Consider the following 20,596-nt stretch of genomic DNA (forward strand, 5'->3'; position numbering starts at 1 on the left):
AGTTGTGATCTAGTCTGAAACATCCCTCCTGCACCAAACAAAGTGTTTCTGACGCAGGGTTTCTGAAGCAAATGAAAACAGCAGCAAATGAAAACAGCAGCATCATTTAAGCCAGAATTCACGTGGTCTAAAGAATAGCAGATCAAACAGAGCTTTCTAGGCAGACACTAAAAAATAGCTTTATTCTGCTCGAGACACTTATGTGTCCCAGCTGACATTGAGAGATTCTAAAGAATGTCATTAGTTTGTAAGTAATGTAGGAACACTTTCCCCACACACAAAGCTTCAGGTCTTAATACTGCAAAGTAAAACATGTGGCCCAAGTGTGACTAAGGCAGCATCACTTTAAGATTAAAGACAGTCTGCAATATGAATATGTTTTTGCTGCATTTTCACTAATTGTGGCTTTGCAATAGAACTTAGTAATAACTATACTGAAAACAAATTTGTTCTCAAAAGGGAAGAGTCTGGTAAAACAGAAAAGTGAGATAAAGACGAGACCATGCAGGATAGTAGCACGGTACCAAAGATGACAGAAATGCCATTAGAAAGTGAGAGAAGTCAAAAAGGATGTGAGACCAAAGAAGCAATGGTAAACTGGACAACATGACACTGAACAAATAAATAACTGCTGAAAGTTCAGTCCATATTCCAATGCCTTATGGCACTATTGAACTTTATGCAAACCATTTATTTAAAAAATATGTATATATACAGAACCACTGTTAATTGATTGTATCATCTAAAATAACTATTTTTTCCAGAGGAAATTCTCTACTTTACAGAAAATGAGTATGATGCATTTTGTTATAGATCCAAATACATACTACTATATACCAACAGGTAAGAAAGGTTTTGGTCTTAAAAAGGTGAGTTACATGACACCTACTGCCATAAGATGCTTGAGAGCGTGATCACTGGGATGAGAAGCACTTGAGAAGTCAGGTGCGCCCAAGGCTGGATCACTGCTCCTCCGTACCAGGAGTGGTGTGCCTGTGAGAAAAAACAGAATTCATAGGTTCAGGGATGCTAAATTAGCACAAGGGAAAGCTTCATGTGGAGACGTGAATAAGAGACGTGTGCAGCACTTAAATATAAGCTTATCTGTGGTAATATCCACCTGTTAAATTACTAGATTTGATAGGGTTGTACCATTTCAGATTTACTTAGCTAAAGAAATGATAATATTTTTATGTGCTGATGTAATAGACCTCCACCCATGAGTTACCTAAATTAGGGAAAAACTGCTGACAAACAGGAGAAAAAGTCACCTCCTCAAAAAAACCAAATGACTGGTTGCATGTATCTGTGACCACATGTACCATCAAGTGAGCAAAACTGAGATTACAGCTGTCAGTTATAATACTAATTACAGTGACTGGGGCTGATGGCAGCCATAATTACTAGATCTAGGAAAGAAGTTTGAACATGCAACAGTTTTCTTGCTAGATGTTAACAAAGCTGGAGAGATTCTACCACATTCACTTTCAGCAAAACATGGTCAATACAGCTGGAATAAATACCTCATGTCGATAAAGGGCAACCAGAGAACCCAGTGCTCTTAACCCTTCCTCATGGTAAGTTTTTATATGCAGGTAATCCTTTCTCTGCTCACTTCTGCAGGAAACCAGTAAGAAAAGCACAAATAAGACTTAAAATGGTGTCCTGGTATTAAGGGAATGCTTAAATATCAGAATGCGAATTTTGGTTTTTCTGCCAGGTGATTATCATCTTAGTACCAAGAGCTATCCATGCTATTACAAGGAGGTTGGGTAGAAATGGACTGATCACCGAACTTTGTGTGATTTTCCAGAAGTGTCAATAGGTAAAAATGAACCAAATCTCTCCACCCAAATATGCTTGTTCTTCACATAAAGCTAAGGAGAAATTTGTTTCTCTGCTAGGCATATTTGGTACAAAGGTATACAAAAGCTAAATATAAGTTACTGCCTTCTTTAAGATAAATACCTATACCTGGTATATTTCTTGTTGCCTGTATCAGATTTTTTGTCTGTCTTCCATACAACAGTTTGAAAACAGATGCTGAAACATTTCTGTGCCATTCAACACAACCTGGTCACCAACTTATTTTGACATAAGCATGAACAATACAGAGAAACTATTGAAAGCCCTTTGCACTGGTACTTTTATTTGTAAAACTTGCACAACTCAATGAGCATACACTTTCTTATACTCTTCAAAGCTGTTATCCCAGCCCCCTTCCTCATTTCTGTCCTCTTTTTTCCAAGGTGAGAAATCCACAGTAACTCAAAGACGGTACAAAAAATTCCCCACAGTCAACTTAAGAGGACAAAGATGGGAAGGGAGTGGGATGAGTGACCCCACACAGAAAGATCATTTATATCAAGCTCATCCTCCTCCCAAAGCCAACACTCTGAAATTAGATTTCTTTTTTCCTGAGCTGTCTTCTACAACTAATTCCTCATTTCTCTGGCTGAGAGAAAGATGAAAGCTCCCAACCCTGTGACTGCTGAGAGACAAGACCCCTGCTTGTTCCAGAACCTTCCAGCAGCTACATTCCAGGTGAAGAGGTATCCTGTACGCCACCACTTCAGCACTTCTGTCGGCTGTCTGTAGTGACTGCTTCAAGATCCTCCTCCTTACCACATTCCCCATCCTCAGTTCAGAAGATCTCCTTTCACTTGTTTTTTGTCAGTGTTTTCCAAAGAAACAGAAACAAAATTTACAACTGTCTAAATTTTGAAACCAACGTCTGCAGAAGCAGCAGGATTATAGAGAATACTGTTCTCCAGTTCAGGAAGATGGCCTTGCAGCTATTTTCTTTCTTTTTATTCCTGCAAATTTTTACTTATTGCCATGAAACAATGAAATTTATGGTGATCATCTGGAATGCTTCCCTACTTGTAGAAAAACAACTGGACTTTTTGGCTATTATAGATAATGTTTTCTCTTTTCCCAGTATGTTGTAAATTTTAGGGTCCTACAGATCATTTTTTCCTTGAAGACAAAGCCAGAGTCTATTTTCTTCATTTTTTAAATGCATTAACAGATATGTAACATAATTTCTTGTACAGAAATATCACACATCATAACATTTCTGTGAAACAAGTCAGCTGTAGTCTTTAGCTAAAATGATACAAAACAGTCCCTCTGGCCCTTATTGTTTTACATGTGCACACCACAAAAACACAAAAGGAACCTTTTATTAGACGAAGATAAACTGAACCTAAATGTTCTTGTTAATAGGAGAAAATCCACGGCAAAGAGGACAACTGGGTGAAAGAGATGAGAAGAAGCTGTACTGCCTCTCCTTTTCAGGAGAGTCCCTTATTCCCTTTCATGAGAGAGCAATTCTCAGCAGCGCCTGGAGCTAATGCACTCTGCTCCATCTCCCCTCATCTCCTGTGTGGCTCGGCTGTTCCCTGCCATAAGAACACATTCCATGCTGCTCACTGCATTCCAGCCTGCGCCTCTCCCACGGGCTCCTTTCTTTTTCCAGCCTTCCCCCACCTCCTCTGCACTGCACACTCAGGTCTCTTGAAAGCAAGCACACTCCCTTGCGTTCCCAAAGAGAAACCTTCCCACATCTACTGCCCCAGACTGAGCCTGATTCAGGAGCTGGACCACATCCACTATCCATACATACCTTGAATTCATTCATCTTCCTCAGCCATGAACAAAACGTACTGAAAAACCATCAGCAATACTGCTTATTACAGACATGCTATAGAAAATTGCATGCATTTTCTTAAGAGATTCTGTCATCCATTTTCTTCTGTCAGGAAACAGAATGCTGCCTTTTCCTTACAGCTTTCCTTTAGTCAGGCTGTGTTTCCACATTATTCTACTCACGCTCTTACATTTGTGCTGAACATTTATAACAACCAATGTAAGTTCAAGCACAAAATCCATCTTTCCATGCATGATGAGAGAGAAAGAAACTCCTTCCTGCACACCAAGTTTATCATAGAAACATATTTTTTAATAAACACTACTGTTTTGTGCCAGAGTAGCACTTTGTATTTTAAACTTAGGAACTCAGTTCTAAAAAATAGTTATCCTCATCTTGCAGCAATGCATCAGGAATTCGCAGACAACAAAAACTGAAACACATGTACAAAATTTTTTCTCATAATGACAGCCTTTAACCTCCCATTCTTTAAAAATTTGCAGAGTACCTTTTATCATGGTACCATAGCACCTTCTAAGCACATGTGTCAGCCTTACTCACAACACATACTCTGAGACAAAGGTGATGAGGAAAAAGTCCTGCAGTTATCCTTGCTTAAAGCCTATCACTTATTTTCAACCTATGTAGATCAATCTTTTCTTTTTGCTAGCATCACTATCAAAAATTAGTATCTACACTGACTCATGGTTAACAGTGTATTTTCCCTGAACTCTTATGTTTTGGAAATATTTTTTTTAACTGCAAATATGGTTGAAACAAGCATATGGTAGAAACCACACTTAGATTTAAATTGGTTGCATTAGGGAAGGAAAAAAAAACAAACCAGAAGATAGATTTCTGCCATTTGTGTACAATTAGAAAGTGAAAATTTTCATAACACAATGACAGAAGAAACATCTCCATACCAGATGTAACCCAGTTGTCTTACTTTGTTTTGCTAGTCATTTAAATTTCACAAAAAAAGCTGTACACATACATTAACACATACCATGACCAGGAGAATGTGCTCTGCCTCACTGAAGCCCTCTGATAGTTCAAAAATCAGCATCTGAGGTTAGGGGGACCCTGACAAACCAGAAGTGATGTGTTCAAGAATACTGTGCAACTGCAGGTAAACAGTGTAAGATCTGGATTTCCAGACACGAACATGGTATGGGGAACTTTGGAGCTCCAGCTGCTCCTGCTGAGATCCCCCTAAGCTCTACAGGGTTTCCAGACTCTGAGTTCTAGCATCAGATTTCAGGCCTACATTTAGACAGTTGAGTACCACTCAAGATGACCAATATCACAAAAAAATATTATCCTTTTATCCTATCCTTTCCTTCCTTCATTTCATTCATTTGCTCTAACATCTCTTTGCTTAGGAAAACACAGTCTGCTTCCAGCCTGAAATCCCTTTATTCTTTGAGATTTAGGTTGTAGGTTGCTGAAAAATGCTGAAGACACCCAGACTTTATCACCCACGAGAATTTTTGGCAGGCTGAGCTATCTATGATGCAGTCAAATCATGTACTAAAAATTGATTTTAGCAATGCTTTGGATGCAAACACTCACAGATGACTTTTAGGTAAGCTGACAAACCAAGGAACGCAGGAAACACAAGCACAGGTGTATTGTGCTACTGCACAATCATGTTAGTGACAACTAACATGGTTGGTTGGTTTGTTTTTCTAGGTAACAGGGAAGGATTACTCTAGAGCCAAACTAAAGATACAGTTGGACAGAATTCTATAAGTGGGCAGAAAAAGATTTACAATAAATCACCTAGGCAGTTAAAGCCATAATTTAAAATTCTGCTCCTGAATATAAAAATGCTGACTATGATGGGAAAAGTGCTGTCCATCAAGTGTATATCAAACTATCAGCTACTGAAGGCCATACCAATGACAATTACTCTGCTGCCTGCTTCCAAATTACCCCTGCCTGGACAGAAAGAAATTATTTTCTTACCTGCAGATGCCTCCAAATATTTTTCCAGAGCTCTATCTGAGCAAATCACAATATTTCAAGCTAGCTGAAATAAAACACCTAAATACTATATGGATACACACACAAATGTAAAATTGCACCCCAGCATGGACAGTTCTTGGCTAGCAGAGCTCTGAACAGACACAAAAACAACCATTTATATTGAAAAGCCAAAACTGCTTTTAAACTGGCCTTGTCATGAAACAGGTCTGGCTCTGGGAAAAAAGTTACAAGCAAGCTTTTAATTTATATTTAAATGCATAAATTATTAATACATGTGCCTTTTTATCAGACAATTTTCACATTAACAGGCATACAGACAATTCTTCCAATCAGCACTTTTTGAGAGCACTAAGCAATCAGTGTGTGTAAATTTGTTCACCCTCAGATATATTGCTTACCACCACCTGAGGCATTATGGAATGGTTCTGCCATGTAGTTCAAATGTAGCTGACACAGGCTTGTATGCTCTACCTTGTGTTGGTACTGCACAGCTTTTTCTATTTTTTAATATTCAGTGCTATGATGATGTGACTTCTATGTTTAAAGCTAACTCAAATTCATTATAATAGCACCTATCTACACAATTTCAAATCTATAGCTGTGCTTCCCAAAATGCACAGTACAATTGTTAACTTCCCATGGATAGAAAATTAATGAATTAGGATGGCATCACAGTTAAGACAATTGACTTAAATCTACAAACAGGCGAAAAACCACTTCCAGCAAGAGCTGTCTTTTACACGTCAACCCAGCAGAGAGTACTTCCTTATCACTCCAAATGAAGTGTAATTTTTCTTACAAAGAAAAACAAAAGCAATGGCCTACAAGTAAAATTCAGGAATGGCTTCAACAGGTGTTGTTGTGGGGTGATATTTTTCAGTGTCAGTTATTTTTAAAAAATTGTTTTCTCTGGTTGCATGTGCTATAATGTATTAAGTGAGGTTTCAGTTATGAAACAAGAACTGTTCTCTCAGTTTTTATGACCAGAATGCAATTTCTTTGGTGTTAACAGGGTCTAATGAAACAACTATGGAATATTTACATTTACAGCTTTGGCAGTTTCAAAGATGGACATGTAAGAATCACCTAAACATATTATTTGAATTCTATAAATCCTGTTTTCAGGATCAAAATCCACATCCATACAATAAGAAGTAAATCACTTCTCAAGGCGCTAGCACATACCCATCTACAGAGACTGTACAAATAATTCTGGTACCTTCTTCCTATTTAAACAGTTTTCTCAAAAGAGCTTCCAGATGGACAGGACTTGAGTTTGGACCTTAACCAGGTATACTTTTCTTTCACTTAAGGTCATACCATATGCCAGATACAGAGTAATTCAGGATCTTCTCACCTCTATAAACATAGTGCTCCTCATCAGAAAGCACCCAGACTAACTGCAGTCCAGGGAACAACATGACTCTGCTCCAAAGGATCCTGGCTACAGGTACCACATGGAAGAGACTCGGTAAAGGGGAAGGAGCTACAGCAGATTCCTGGAGCAAGGATCAATCAGCTCACAATAGGCAATTGTGATTATTTCTCCCCCGCCCCCTCCAACTCAAACTCAAGGAAAATGTGCAACTCCTTCCCTTACTGGGCAAACTGATCATGAGTTTTGTGAAAACACATTGGCTATTACAAAAAAGAAGCTGCATTTTCCAGTATGGGCCAGGCTTTCTCTTATTCTTGTACAAATGAAGCATCTTCATAAATCAAAGTATTTTCCATCTACTGACTGATGTACATCCCACAATTTCCATATTTAGACACGAGATTAAAAGTTACAGCCACTTCAAACCTCCTATGTTTTTCAATTATTATTTTGAGGGGAACAAGTGTTGTGCTCCATTAGAATTTCCCTGCACACATATGCACAGGGTGTTTTGCTTTAGTTTTGATTGTTTGTTTGGGAGTTTTGTTTGGGTTTTTGCTTTGGTTGGTTATTTTTTAATATCCTTCCAATGGCATTCAGATGTCAAAAGAAACTGAACTCCAGATATACTTAAAACACAAGTTGTCTTAGTCATCCAATTTGCTGAACACAGCAAGAAGTATTCATCCTAATAAAGACATTGGGTTTTTAAGCAGCATATCACCTGTAGTTACTGAATTTAAATAAATAATTTTAGGGTATATATCCTATAAGATTTTAAAACTAATAGATCTTAGACTCTCACACCTTATTTTTATTCACAGATTGAAAGGTGAAAATAAGTATTTCTTCTATTTCAATTCCCAGCCCATTTCTCAACTTCAAATGAAATACTTAATGAACTGTACTAGTTGAATAAACTGACACAAAGAAAATATTCTGTGCACCTGCAAAAGAAGCCATGCTGCCAAAAGCTGGTTTAGCACTTCAGCAAACATCAGTTACAGGTGCTTATGCAGTCACTTTTCCATGGTTCAATGATTTAATTTTCTTTAAAACTTTGGCAGCCAAACTGTACAGCTTGAATATCACTTTGGCAGCATTTTATTGCAAGTAGTAGAGTTGCAAAGCAATGTTTTTGAGTATTTTAACTGTACTTTAAAGGATGATCACAAATTACAGCATTAGGACACATTTCTTCATAATTAAATATGACCAGTGTTTTGCATATCTAATTTAAATTAAGAACCTTTTCTGTTTTGATGTTTTCATAAAAAGAGATGTCTTACTCTTGCAGGTACTATTTTCTATTCTGGTCATGGTAAATTAGTTTTAGTCTTAAATTTCCATCTTGTTCCTGACAATTTTCAAAGATAAAATAGTGAAACCTCCTGCATCTGAAACTTTCTGTGAGGTTGCAATGAATAAGAACATGAGAGGAGCTGTATTGGGTCTATCTCACCCAGTATCCTCAATCTAACAATGGTAGTAAAGACTCAGGGACAAAGCCTAAGAGTGTTGTATCCTACCAGGCTGCAAAAAACAACCTTTGAAATATTTCCAAATCTGTGTGGCATCTAGACAACCATATTTCAAGACACTGATGAGCCATGTCCTGTGAATTTGTCTAATCCTATTATAACTCATCAATCATTGGTGTTTAAAATCAAATTTTATAGTTTAGTTGACTGCTTCATAAGAAAATCAGTGTAGGGTTGTTTTGCTTTGCAATTTGTTGAACAATAGTTGTGTTTGATACTCAAGATTTTACATGGTGAGGAAATTGAATAATAACTTTTTATTGATCTAATACCTTCAGGCCTTTAGCTGGAGTCCCAATTGTTTTAACTTGAACAATTTAAACTATCCATCAGCCAGGCATAGCAGGCTCATTTTCTACCTAAAATACACATTTTGCCATATTGCCTCAGAGCTAATATATCACAAGTATTGTACAGAATTATAGACATACTCTCCTCTGTCTTGCTCAGCACTAAAGGGTACTGACAAAGACTGACCTACAGTTTTGAAGTATGATATCATACTACAGCCTCTCAAAACCCTCAGCTGCGAATACTTAGCTAAGTGGGCTAGTCTTTTTCTTTTTAAAAGATACTATCTCTAAAATCAGCTATGCATCATATTACAAAAAATACCAACAAAACCAGCAACATCACAAAATCCATAAAAACGGACAAAATCTGAGTAAAAGCACTGACATCACACAGTGTGTCAAAAAGCACCGCTGACTTTTATAATGGAATTTATTCCATCATTTTAAGTCCCATTCATTACCTTCCCCAAAACCTTCCCCAAGGCAATAAAAGGCTGGAAATCAACATCCCAGCTAGACAGCTACTGCACAAAAGTGTCTAACTTGTGATGGAAAAATATTTTTCTCTCTAGTTAACATATTTTCATGGAGATACCCCTCTTACTCCATAGTAAGGCATATTAAACCAAGTCCAAAGGGAACAGAGACAGGCAGAATAATTGATGAGGAACAATCTTTTGGGAAATCAGAGACAGAAGGGCTATTAAAAAGAGAAGAGATACTTTAGTAACAAACTATGCACATAAATTTATTACCTACCCTAGCACTAAATTCTTGGGTACAGTGAAAGGAAGGAAACACTGGCTTGTTTTGTAAACAGGCAGCTCAAAGACAGAAAAACACATGGAAATTTTATATACATCCTTACAGAAACCATTAATGTATTATTCTGCTGCAATATAAAGATAAAGCAAAACTCATTTCCATGAATCAAGGACAACTAAATAAGACCAAGCTTAAGTCATGAGGTCAAAACATACCAGACTTTCCCTCTGACTGAAATGAAAAGTTATCTTCAAACCTTTAGCTTGCCTGAGAACAGAAACAATTTGTTTTAGAAATGCAAGTAGACTTGAATTGATCATCACAATTCTTTTAAAGCAGATTACACTGGATGCCACAGAGGAGGAAAATCTATCAAGTACAGTGTCATCCTCACAACGCCTATGGCGAACAGCAGAGAACAATACTTGATATCATTACCAGGAGAGGAGCCACCCAGTGCACTGAAAGAGAACACAGCCATATTTCCTTAAGGAAATCAGCAGTATTCCCTCAATCCACAGAAAACAGCATGTTCTTCCATAATGCATTTCTTTTGAAATGTACCAATTTCAAAATGTCAGTTTTTCCAGGAGATCTTACAGGAGAGAATTGTGACTTGAGTACTGTACACTCCATGTACTGACAAACATCAGAATGCTCAGCCAATAAACTGACATTGCAAGATTAAGAAGAAAAGGATGGCTTTCATGCAAGAAAAAGCGTCTTTGCTATTTACTCTTGTATGCTATACATAAGGCATTAACAACATTTGGTTCATCAGGCTAATAGTTTCACGTTGTATGTTTTCATAGATTTTAAAAATACATAATAATGTAGTTTTCTCTCTATTTAAAAACAGTCTGCGTATCTGTAGTATCTCAACTCCAACTTGAAAGAGGACTAATCAAATAAATGTTGTTTAAAATGCCCCCAAGCCCAGTTACAATGCTTCCACTTCAAAGAGGATGAGAAAGAAAAGAAATTCCTTCCGAGCTCTGAAGTTACAGAGAAATTGTCAACATCTGTAACCTGGAGGTAACAATTTAATCCCTGTCAGGCCTATCAGGGCAGAAACTTCCAAAAACTCAGGGAAGAAACCTTCCCTTCAATTCCCTTAGACTTCAAACTAAGACAGTGTCAATGAAAGCACCTCTGCAGACTGACTTAGCAACCCAAACACATAGGGCAAACCAAAGTGTTTTAAACAATCCCATGAAGCACAATTTAAACTAGAAAAACCCCAAAACCACAGGAAAACATTAAGCTAACTGAGTATATTCTCTGTCTGAAGCACCTTCAAGGCAATTCCATAACAGTGCAAAGTAACCTTTCCCAAATGTCAAAATGACACGGCCAGAACACCATCAATTGCATCAAAAATGGACAATGAAAACCTTCTAGGCTTCTACTCTTATTATCCCACACTAACTAGCCCTTCTGTGGGTTGAAACATTCCCAGAAATCTCTGTCTTCAGGGGAAAAAATGTTCATTGAGAAGATGCTACATTAAATGTCCAGAACCGAAAGAACTGATTGCCCAAAAGCACAAATGCCTGCATGTAGCTTTTACTCCAACTACCATTAGAATTTGTAAGCTTATTTTAGGAGAGACTGTAATCAGTCATTCCAATCATTATTTTCACATAAGTCTTCCACTTGCCTAGACCACTGATCAGATGTGCAGACATGTACCTATAAAAGGAGAAAATCTCAGGGATTTGCTACAAAACAAAGTCATGCAAAATTTGAAATACTGAAGTTAGACCTTTCAACGGCAAAATCAAGACACTGCCCAATTCAACAGTAAAAGCTTGCAAAGGGAGAAGTTAACTCCTGTAGTTTACAAGAGTATTTTTTTAACCTGCTATCAGTAACTGTTATAAGGAATTATTTCTTTATCTAATCTCAACTTTAAATGAAGTTATTTGTTAACACTAGCAAAGGTATCAATCAATTAAGTGCATAATTTTATTGTAATTACCAACAAAGTAATTTAATTGTCTCTGCTTCCAGACAGTACTCAGAAAACAGCTTCAGATTCTTCAAACCAATTCCCAAATAAAGGGAAAAAGAATAAATAAAGCAACTGACAAAAAAAAAAATCATGGAGATGCCCACTTTAATCTTACTTTTTCCACATCTTAGTTTTCAAAATCAACAAGCATCTTCGAATGCTGCATGTCTTCTTCTGGACAAAATCCTGACTACTTAACACCAAGGAGATGAGCAAGACAAAAGCAACAACTAATTTTGTGTGTACTCAACCATCATTTACCAAATGAAGCAAACAAAACACTGAGCCAGTCATGAGGGCATTTCCAGCTTAGAGTGACTTGCCCATAAAACAGATCCTCCATAAATAAATTAGTGTTCTCTCCTTCCTGCCCATATGGACTGAAAAGGAAAAAACAAATTGACATAATGAAAATAAGTCCCCTCCCCCCCTTCCTGTTCCACAACCCACCATGTGGAGAAAACCACTAGAAAACAACAGTAAACTATGAGGTACAAAAGGGAAACCAGGAGCACTACTGGCACGCTTACAGGTGCACGGAAAATTAAAAGACAGTTAATGAGGGCCATAATCTTTCTCTGGGATGTGTGTTACCTTACACTCACCATGGGCTGAAGTCATGCAGCTACAACGTATTCAACACACAGTGATTTCACTGCTCATTGCAGGGTTTTGTCTATACAGAGTTTTATAACTCAGAAACATGGTACCAAAAAAAGACAGTGAAGAATTTGTAATGGTATTTGGGGTTAGAGATGTTGAAGTTTATCTCCAATACATTTTTCAAATGTACATCAGCTATTTCAGCATTTAGTTGCCTGTATCATTCTTTGAAAACTGTTGTCATGGCCACATCATTATTGTACTCTGGCAAATTCTGCTCACAAGAAACAATAATACAAGACAAGCTCTGCTGCCATCTTAGCAACTGTCTCAATGCTCTCATATCTACAGAAATAACTAAATCAGTATATCAATTTCTTCCCTGTTTCAAACAGCTGCCTGAACACATTAAACAGTTGTGTGCTTCTCTAAATTTTGTCACATATATTAGCAGGTGCTTTATACCATTTGTATTGTAGCATGAAATGTTTTCTTTACCCGAGTGCAGATTCTGTCAAATTGGGATTTTTGCTTTTTCACTATTAAAAGACACTGTCAGCAACAGCAGCTGATAATCCAGTGATGTGTGGCAGGGAGGGAGGCACTTAAATCTGTTTGCACCTCACCTCGTATTATGGACGCAGAAGATGCCATGTCCAGGAACACTTGAAGTATTCCTGAATTTTTCTTAAATTAAATATAAGAACCCACAATTACACTTGTTTGGGAACAAAGCTAGCTTTAAAAGTAGAGCAGTGTTTATTTCAGGGAAAAGAAAACAAATAGCTGAATAATTTCCTGAACTGTTTTAAGGAAATACATACTAAGAAAGTAATTTGATATCAAGTAAATTAAATTTACTTTTTTTCTTTAATTTTTGCCAATATATGAAAGCAATGTAAAATATAAGGTTATTTTAGCTTTTGAGTGAAATATAAGATTGTTTTTAGTCTGGCTTACTTTCAGAGTTACAGATGATAAAAGGAAAAATAAAAGGTAACCAACTACATAATGGAAAATCTATGATTTCAGACAGGCAAGCTGATTGCTATTCTAGAATAACAAACAGAAAAACACCCTCAAAGAAGTAACCATACAATAAAAATACCAAAAAAGTAAAATTATTGCCATCTCTATCTAAACAAGAAGGGTTTTAAGATTTGGTATAATACACAGTTAACCTAACTAGGTCACATATACAATTTGTAAAAGACGGAAATGTTTTAAGGCAGTATCTCATGTGTCTGTTCTAATCCAGTGGCAATTCTCTCACGTCTTACAACAGCAATGTTTAGTTTCACGTGCTTATTAAGCACCAAGCACTAAGTATTACATAAGCAGATCATTAGCCAGGCATTGTTTCTACATAAAAACATGGATCTGATTTCATAAAATATAAAATATCTAACAGAAATTAACAGGCAAAATTGTTCCACAATCTGAGAATTCACATAACAATGCATTTCCCCCCTAAAAGCATTCTGAAAAAATACTCGGAAAGGTAAGTGGCATGACAGTTCTTGAAGCACAGCTCTAACATGGAGAGCAACACTTTTTTTCCTACATATATATTCAATCACATCCTTCTCCCAAAATAAGAACAGTTTTATAAATTAATATTATTTATTTCTGCTAGCAAGTGGGAGTCCATTCAATAATCAGACAGGAAGCCAGACTACTGTGGTTCATGCATCAATGATATTGATGCAACCAAATTGTCCTTCTATTTCTTCATTTACTTTTCAATTTGCCTCTAATGGAAATAGTCACATAATTTAAGGACCAGGCACTTGCACACAAAAGACAAAGGCAAAAATTATGTCCAAAGAATTGTAAACCATGAAGTAAAATCCAGAAGAGAAAACAACTACATTTCAGAGTACAAACTAACTTACAGGACTAACAGGTAGAAAATCTTTCACTTACCCTGTAAAATAAACCAATCTGAAACAGAACTGAGGAGACAAACCCACTACATTTATGATCTCTTATTTTAAGAGGGAAGCATCATTTTAACTTCAAATATATGTTAGCATTGCACTGAAAACAAACATAGAACCCTCACTGCTCTTTCCACATTATATTACATCTGCTTTATGCTCTCCAGCAGGATTTCATAACCACTAGCAAAATAACTATGTGGTAGCTTACTAAAGAGCTCAAGAGCTTGAGCCCTTAACTGCTTTACATGAAATTGTGTGAAGCTGAAGTACTCCTCTTTCCAAACCTCAACTTCTGTAACAATAGTATGCAAGACTAAACACGTGGCTTTTTCTAACTAGTGCTTAGAGCTAATTGGAGAACAACCTCTACTTTCTGAAACGTGCTAAAATATGGTAACAGCACAATTTAAAAATATGCAAAAAATTAAGTGGCAAAACTTTTAACCACTGAACCTTAAGCTACAAGCTATTCCGTATCTCACGCTTACCAAACACAGACGAATACATGCAAGTTATGTCAATAATAAGTCTTGTCTCAAGATATGAGTTTTGAGAAATTCCTGTGTATATATTCCTGTAAATATGGAAAAATATTTTTCTGTTTTAGAATATGGAAAAAAACAAGATACGATCCATTAACACAAATTTTACTCTAAAAATTCTCATGCAGCTTGAATTTTAGAATTTTCTAAAGTGGGCACAAAAATGAGCACAGACTTCTGTTAGAAGGTAAGTTACACAGCTTCATCCAGTGAACTTTATTTGAAATTTTATTTTAGCTCACTGCTTTTTATGATCAGCATTTTCCTTTAAAAATGTAATTAAAATAGACAAGTGAACATTCCATTTCTCAAGTAGTAATCAGACTACTCCATGAGAGTAGGACAACCAGAGATAGAACTTCTACCGTATCCCCAGCTGCTTACACTCAGATTTTATTGCCCAGCACTTGGAGACTGCCAGCAGCGCTCAGGAACCCGGGCTGAGCTGGCAATGGGCACTGGTGGGATGCAGAGCAGGCTCTCCTGAGCAACATTCAGTTGCTTTACAGGCAGACAGTCACAGCTTTCACCTTCAATCTAGTTTTGAAAGCTTCTGTTTTGAAGGTACTTAGGTGACAGCTCAGCCTATTCTCAATCCAAGAAAGTTTTTCAAACTGCTTTGTGTGGAACATACAAGACTCCAGTTGTTTACGACTGGAAACCAGTCTGAACTCCTTGCCATCCAGGCACACTTGAACAACACAGGGCACCAGAGCTGCAGCAGTTCATGCAGTACCCTCTGACATAAGAGGCAATTAAGCAGCAGCCTTTCCTAATCACAGTCTGCTCACTTGAAAGTCAGAAAGGCAAGGAAGCCCAGTTGTGCAACTTCTTCAAAGGCAAAGAGCTGAACTGTTTGAAACCAGTACAACCCTCTTCCCACCTCCCACACACAAAACAGGGCACTAGCTCAGCTAAGTGGTCAAAGTACTTGCACATAGCAGTTTTACACTCATTGAACCCAGGTTCCTCAAAAAAAACCCTGGGTTTTTTTTCAATGACTGTGGTATTTGAAAATACTTAGCAAAGGTTTCATCTTGTGCTCTTTCAGAGTACTACGATAGATTGTCAGCAACTCCTGGCCCAGCACAGGACATCCCCAAGAGTGCTAAGGAGTGTTGTCTAGATGCTTCTTGAACTCAGGCTTGGTGTTGGAGAATGTGTTCAAGTTCCCAACCACTCTCTGGGTGAAGAACCTTTTTCTACTACCTAACTTTAAACCTCTCCTGACTCAGCTTCATGTCATTCCCTTGGGTCCTGTCACCGATCACCAGAGAGATCAGCACCTGGCTGTCCATGTCCCCCCCCAAGAAAGCCTTAGATCACAATGAGGTCTCCCTCAGTCTCCCCTTTCCCAGGCTGAACAGACCAAGTGACCTCAGACACTCCCCATATGGCTTCCCCTCAATGGCCCTCATTGAACTGCAAGGCAAACAATGGGATGCTAAAAAAAAATCTTAAAAAATATAAAATCAGATTACAGACATACATAGATAAAGAAAAATGAAAGAAAAAAACCATACAAGATATACATACCCAGTTTTAGGGCAGAAGGAGTCACTTCAATCTCACCAATGGGCTGAAAGGCAGCCAGCTGAGTTGCTACCTCTGTCTCAAAGGAGTCTGGGCTGTTTCTGTCTGTCAAATTCCCATTGGTGCCATCAATCTTACGGGGAGCTTCTTGTTCATCATAAATGGCAATCAGCTATCAAAACAAAAGATAATGTAGTTTATATAAAGTATTTCCAAACTTCACTCTTTTAAAAAAACCCAAAAGCTTATACTTCCTTTAAAGTATAAAATTAATGATCTTATTTCAGAACAGCTAACAACAAACACACAGATACCAGAAAGCACAGGCATTTGTGTTTAGATACATTGACTTCAATATGACTTAAGTATATGCTTCAGCACTGCCCTGTGCTGACATATTTCTCAGAGTTAGCATGCTACCATTAGTATGCATTTTACATTATTTCAAAACACTTAGAGATGAACATGTTTAAAAACACAGAATAAAAACATAATTTAATTCTTGGGGGTAGAGGGTGCTATTAAGTCTAAAAAATTTTAGTGCTACTGACTGACAGGTTGCACAAAGGTAACACAACCACAGAAGCTGCACTGAGCGAGCAGATGCACGTTTTATTTGCAAGATCATAATAACTGCATTCCAAGGACAAGATCCATCCAGCACAATGACAGAGCATGAGGCCTCCCTAGCTGTCCAACCTGTGTCTCTGTAAGGATGAAAGTTTCATGGTCCAGCACAGCACACACACACACACCCAGCACTTCTCTACACACCACATATCTGCGCCTTCCTCCCATCCTGCTCTGCAAGCCTGGACCAGGTACAAGTTTCTGAGAGCTGTCACTCAGTCACTGGCTCCTACACCACTCCAGGCTAATGGGAAGGCTCCGAAGTCTGCTGTCCAAGGTCACACCAGTGTGGCCATGAAAATGATAAACACCAGATTAATTATTTTTTGCCTCTGTTAACCTAGTCTTTAACAAAGATTATCCTTCTGGTCTTTACTAATATAAAGTGACCAGACTGTGATTATGCAGCCTCATCAAGAAGTGACTCACACACATGTAGCTAGGTGTAAGTTGTATTAAAGTTCCAGTAAAACAGTTAAGCATGTTACAGCTCTGGGAAAACAAACCAAAATACAATTAAAACTAAATAGAAGATACGATGTTCTCAACTCTGGGATGCGTTGTACTCCAGAGTCCTCTCCAAAAGCAGGAGGAGGTAAGAGTAACAGTTCAAGTGTTTTCCCTACCCCACCACCTAACATGACATAACTCTTGTGCCATTTAAATGGCAAACACTTTGCCTAAGGTGCTCATTTATTTTACTTTTTCTGCACTCCTTCAGATTATTCTATTGTTTTCCCAGCTAATCATGAAAAATACCATAACACACGCAACTGGTTGGGCAACATCAAGATATTCACAGAAACAACTTTAAAGGACTGATTTACTACTTTTTATCTCTCTCTGTGTTATTTTAAGGTATACATATGCTCTCTCTTATGAATATATTAGTACATCAAATCTCCTCTGACACTTCCAGGAAGTGTCAACAATTATATCCTATGAAAAACCGTATACTGAAACAAACGTTTAAACAAACTCATTTGCCCAAGGGAAGAAACGAATGTACGAAGGAAAAGGAGAGAAAAATCCTGAAGTGCTTCTAAAAGGAAGAAACTGACATTTTCAGGTCTTCCACTCATTTATAATTTGGTTGCTAGAAATGTGTCAGCTCATATTTACCAAGACACATTTCAGAGACACACAAAACCCCTTAAATAATTTGGTAGAAAACTTGCTATCTTTTTCCATGTGGAGCCTGTTTCCTTTCCATGGCCGTACAACTAAGTTTTCAAAACACACAATTTGCTTTTTACTTGTCCAAAGCATATAGACGAGTCACTCCAGTAACAAGGAGAACTCTCTTTGTAGTTCACACTGCATTAGTTATGTCCCAAAATTACATATAGCCAAAAAGGCTGACTGAGATCCAGATATGAACAGATCACAGCAATTTTCTCCAGAACCAAGAAGAAATAAATCAAACCCCCATCTTAATGTATCTTTCATTTGTTTCTAAAATGACTATTCATGTTCCTGCTATTATGGCAGCTCATTCTGATTCAGTAAGTTCCACCAACACTGTACACCAAAAGGTTTGTTTTCTCAGTCTCACTTTTGCAGTGGAAATTTAATTTCTGCAAAAGAGGCTGCTACTAATGAAGAGGAAATTGGAGATTGTGTAGGACTGTGGCACTGAAAGCACTTTGGGTAATAGCAGGATACAGAGTTCATTTGAGCATCCACAATGTAGAATGGACTAAATGGAACTCGGTTGTGATTTAATGGGAACAACTGAGTTCCTCAACCAGACCAAGATGAGTTTCCCCTTGGTTTCACACCATAGAAATCATACTAACTGCTATATTACTTTGGAATATTCTACACTTACTGCCCAAGGAAATTGCAGAGGCAAAACGTAGGAATGGGTTAAAAAACAATTAGACAAAGTCATGGAAAACCAGGAAGAACAGTTAAATAGAGAGGTACAAGCACTTGCTCAGTCTTAGAAATCTCCAAAACATGTAGTAGTATAAACCGGAAGGGCAAGCCAGGACAAACTGATGCTATAATAACTCTACTTCTATGTGCTTTCTGCAAGTATTTTCCACTGGTCACAGGCAGAGACCAGGGCAGCAGCCACGTGCTGTTGCATACTGTGGTTTCTAAGCACCACACCTTTCCTCTGTCCTCTAAATTTCAAAGGAATCTTGTACAGAAATAATAATATAAAATTGTTTTAACAGGCAAGTCAGGCCACAGACTCCTGACACTGTGAGATATGGCAGACACCTTACCCATCTGCCAGCCCTGGGAGTCACACTGCATCATGGCCACAGCACGGCCATTTCCCTGCACTCCCAGCAAGGCTGCTCCTGCTCCTCACCACGGTCACCTGTCACTTCCCCAGGGTGGGTGACCACATCCCCAGGGTTCCTTTTGAAGGGCCCCTCAATGCAGGGACTCGGGTGGCTGGGCGCTGCCTTGAGGGCTGAGGGAGTCCTGCCTTCAAAGGCCCTGCACAAGGCCAAAGGCATTAGCAGTGCCCACCCCACCTGCAGAGGACCAGGTCAAAGTTTTGATTGCAATGACAAAATCCTCATGTCACTGAGGGTCCCTGAAGCACCTGCCCTAGCACTGGGTGACACTGCCCAAGAGCTGAGGTCACAAGTCAAACACCTTCCTGGGTACCTGCTCAGGAATGAGCCAGGTTGAAGGGCAGAAATCACAGTGCCTGAGTGTGGGTAAAGCCCCCAGATCTTCACCTTATACAGAAGGATCACAAACACATGACTCAATGCTTCTGTCAGCTCTGCTTCTTGATGGACCTGCCACTCTGACACTCTCGTTCGCCAGGCGAGAAAGTTCAGCACATGGAGATGTGCTGGCTGCTCTCCTCCCAACTCCTGCAGCAGAGGCATGAGAAGAGATGACAATGCTGCTTCCCAAGTGTACCCAAGTCAGCACTCTATTTCCACACTCTGAGCCTGAGCACACAGGGCACAGCTGCAAGCCAACACCTGCAATACAGCCTGGCAAACAGCTGCAAAAAGATTGCACCTGAGCCAGACCACACAAGCCCAACACCTGCCTGAAAACAGGAAGCCTCTTACTGCTGATATTCTGTGAGTGACTTCTGAGAGAAACACACAGTTCCTTAGTCTACACCCAGGCACTATTTTGACAGACTAAAAACAACAAAAAAACAAACCTATTTCTTTACAGTATGGAACACACCAGTAATTAAGTAACACAATCTAAACTCCCGTTTTTTACAGAGTTCGGAAAGGAGATGCTACCATACTGTCTGTGGAGGTAGCAAAGATGTGACGCCTTTCCTCTCCAGTGAAATAAACTTTGTTTTCTAAAATGTTTGTTTGAGAGAGAACTCCTCAGGACCACAGTTGCAGCAGCATCTTATCAGTAGCAATTCTAACACAAATACACTGCTAATCAATCAAAGTATTATAAATATCTGCTTCAGCCTTGAAGGGAATTAATACAATTAGGGTTATGTAAATTAACAACTCAAAAATAATTCTCATAATTGACTTCTCATTTCCAGTACGGAAAATTCTTTAATTGGAACAGACTGCCAAAATCTTCTGATTGAAAAGAATTTCAGGATGCATTAAGAAATCCCCACAAACATATCAATAAAACAACACTACTGCTGGCAACACTAGTTTATTTTTACCAGTTCAATATTTTCAAATATTGAGAATTCAGAAGGTCAGCTGATTGGGGTTTTCCTAGCACATCAAAATATT

At 38.2% G+C, this 20,596-nt stretch overlaps 1 protein-coding gene across 2 annotated transcripts in view; it reads right to left on the reverse strand.

Annotated features, from left to right (window-relative positions):
• The window catches only part of PARD3B (par-3 family cell polarity regulator beta), a 391,422-nt gene that overhangs the window by 260,388 nt on the left and 110,438 nt on the right, over window positions 1–20,596 (reverse strand). For both annotated transcript variants that reach the window (XM_054278140.1, XM_054278137.1), the window contains exons 3-4: window positions 16,260–16,428; window positions 890–993 (exon numbers count right to left, since the gene is read on the reverse strand). In XM_054278140.1, the coding sequence (XP_054134115.1) occupies window positions 890–993; window positions 16,260–16,428 (273 nt within the window). The remainder of the gene's footprint in view (window positions 1–889; window positions 994–16,259; window positions 16,429–20,596) is intronic.

The sequence above is a fragment of the Melozone crissalis genome, unplaced genomic scaffold (assembly GCF_028551555.1).
Source record: "Melozone crissalis strain CALT ecotype California unplaced genomic scaffold, PUWL_Pcris_2 ptg000023l_1, whole genome shotgun sequence".
Lineage (NCBI taxonomy): Eukaryota > Metazoa > Chordata > Aves > Passeriformes > Passerellidae > Melozone > Melozone crissalis.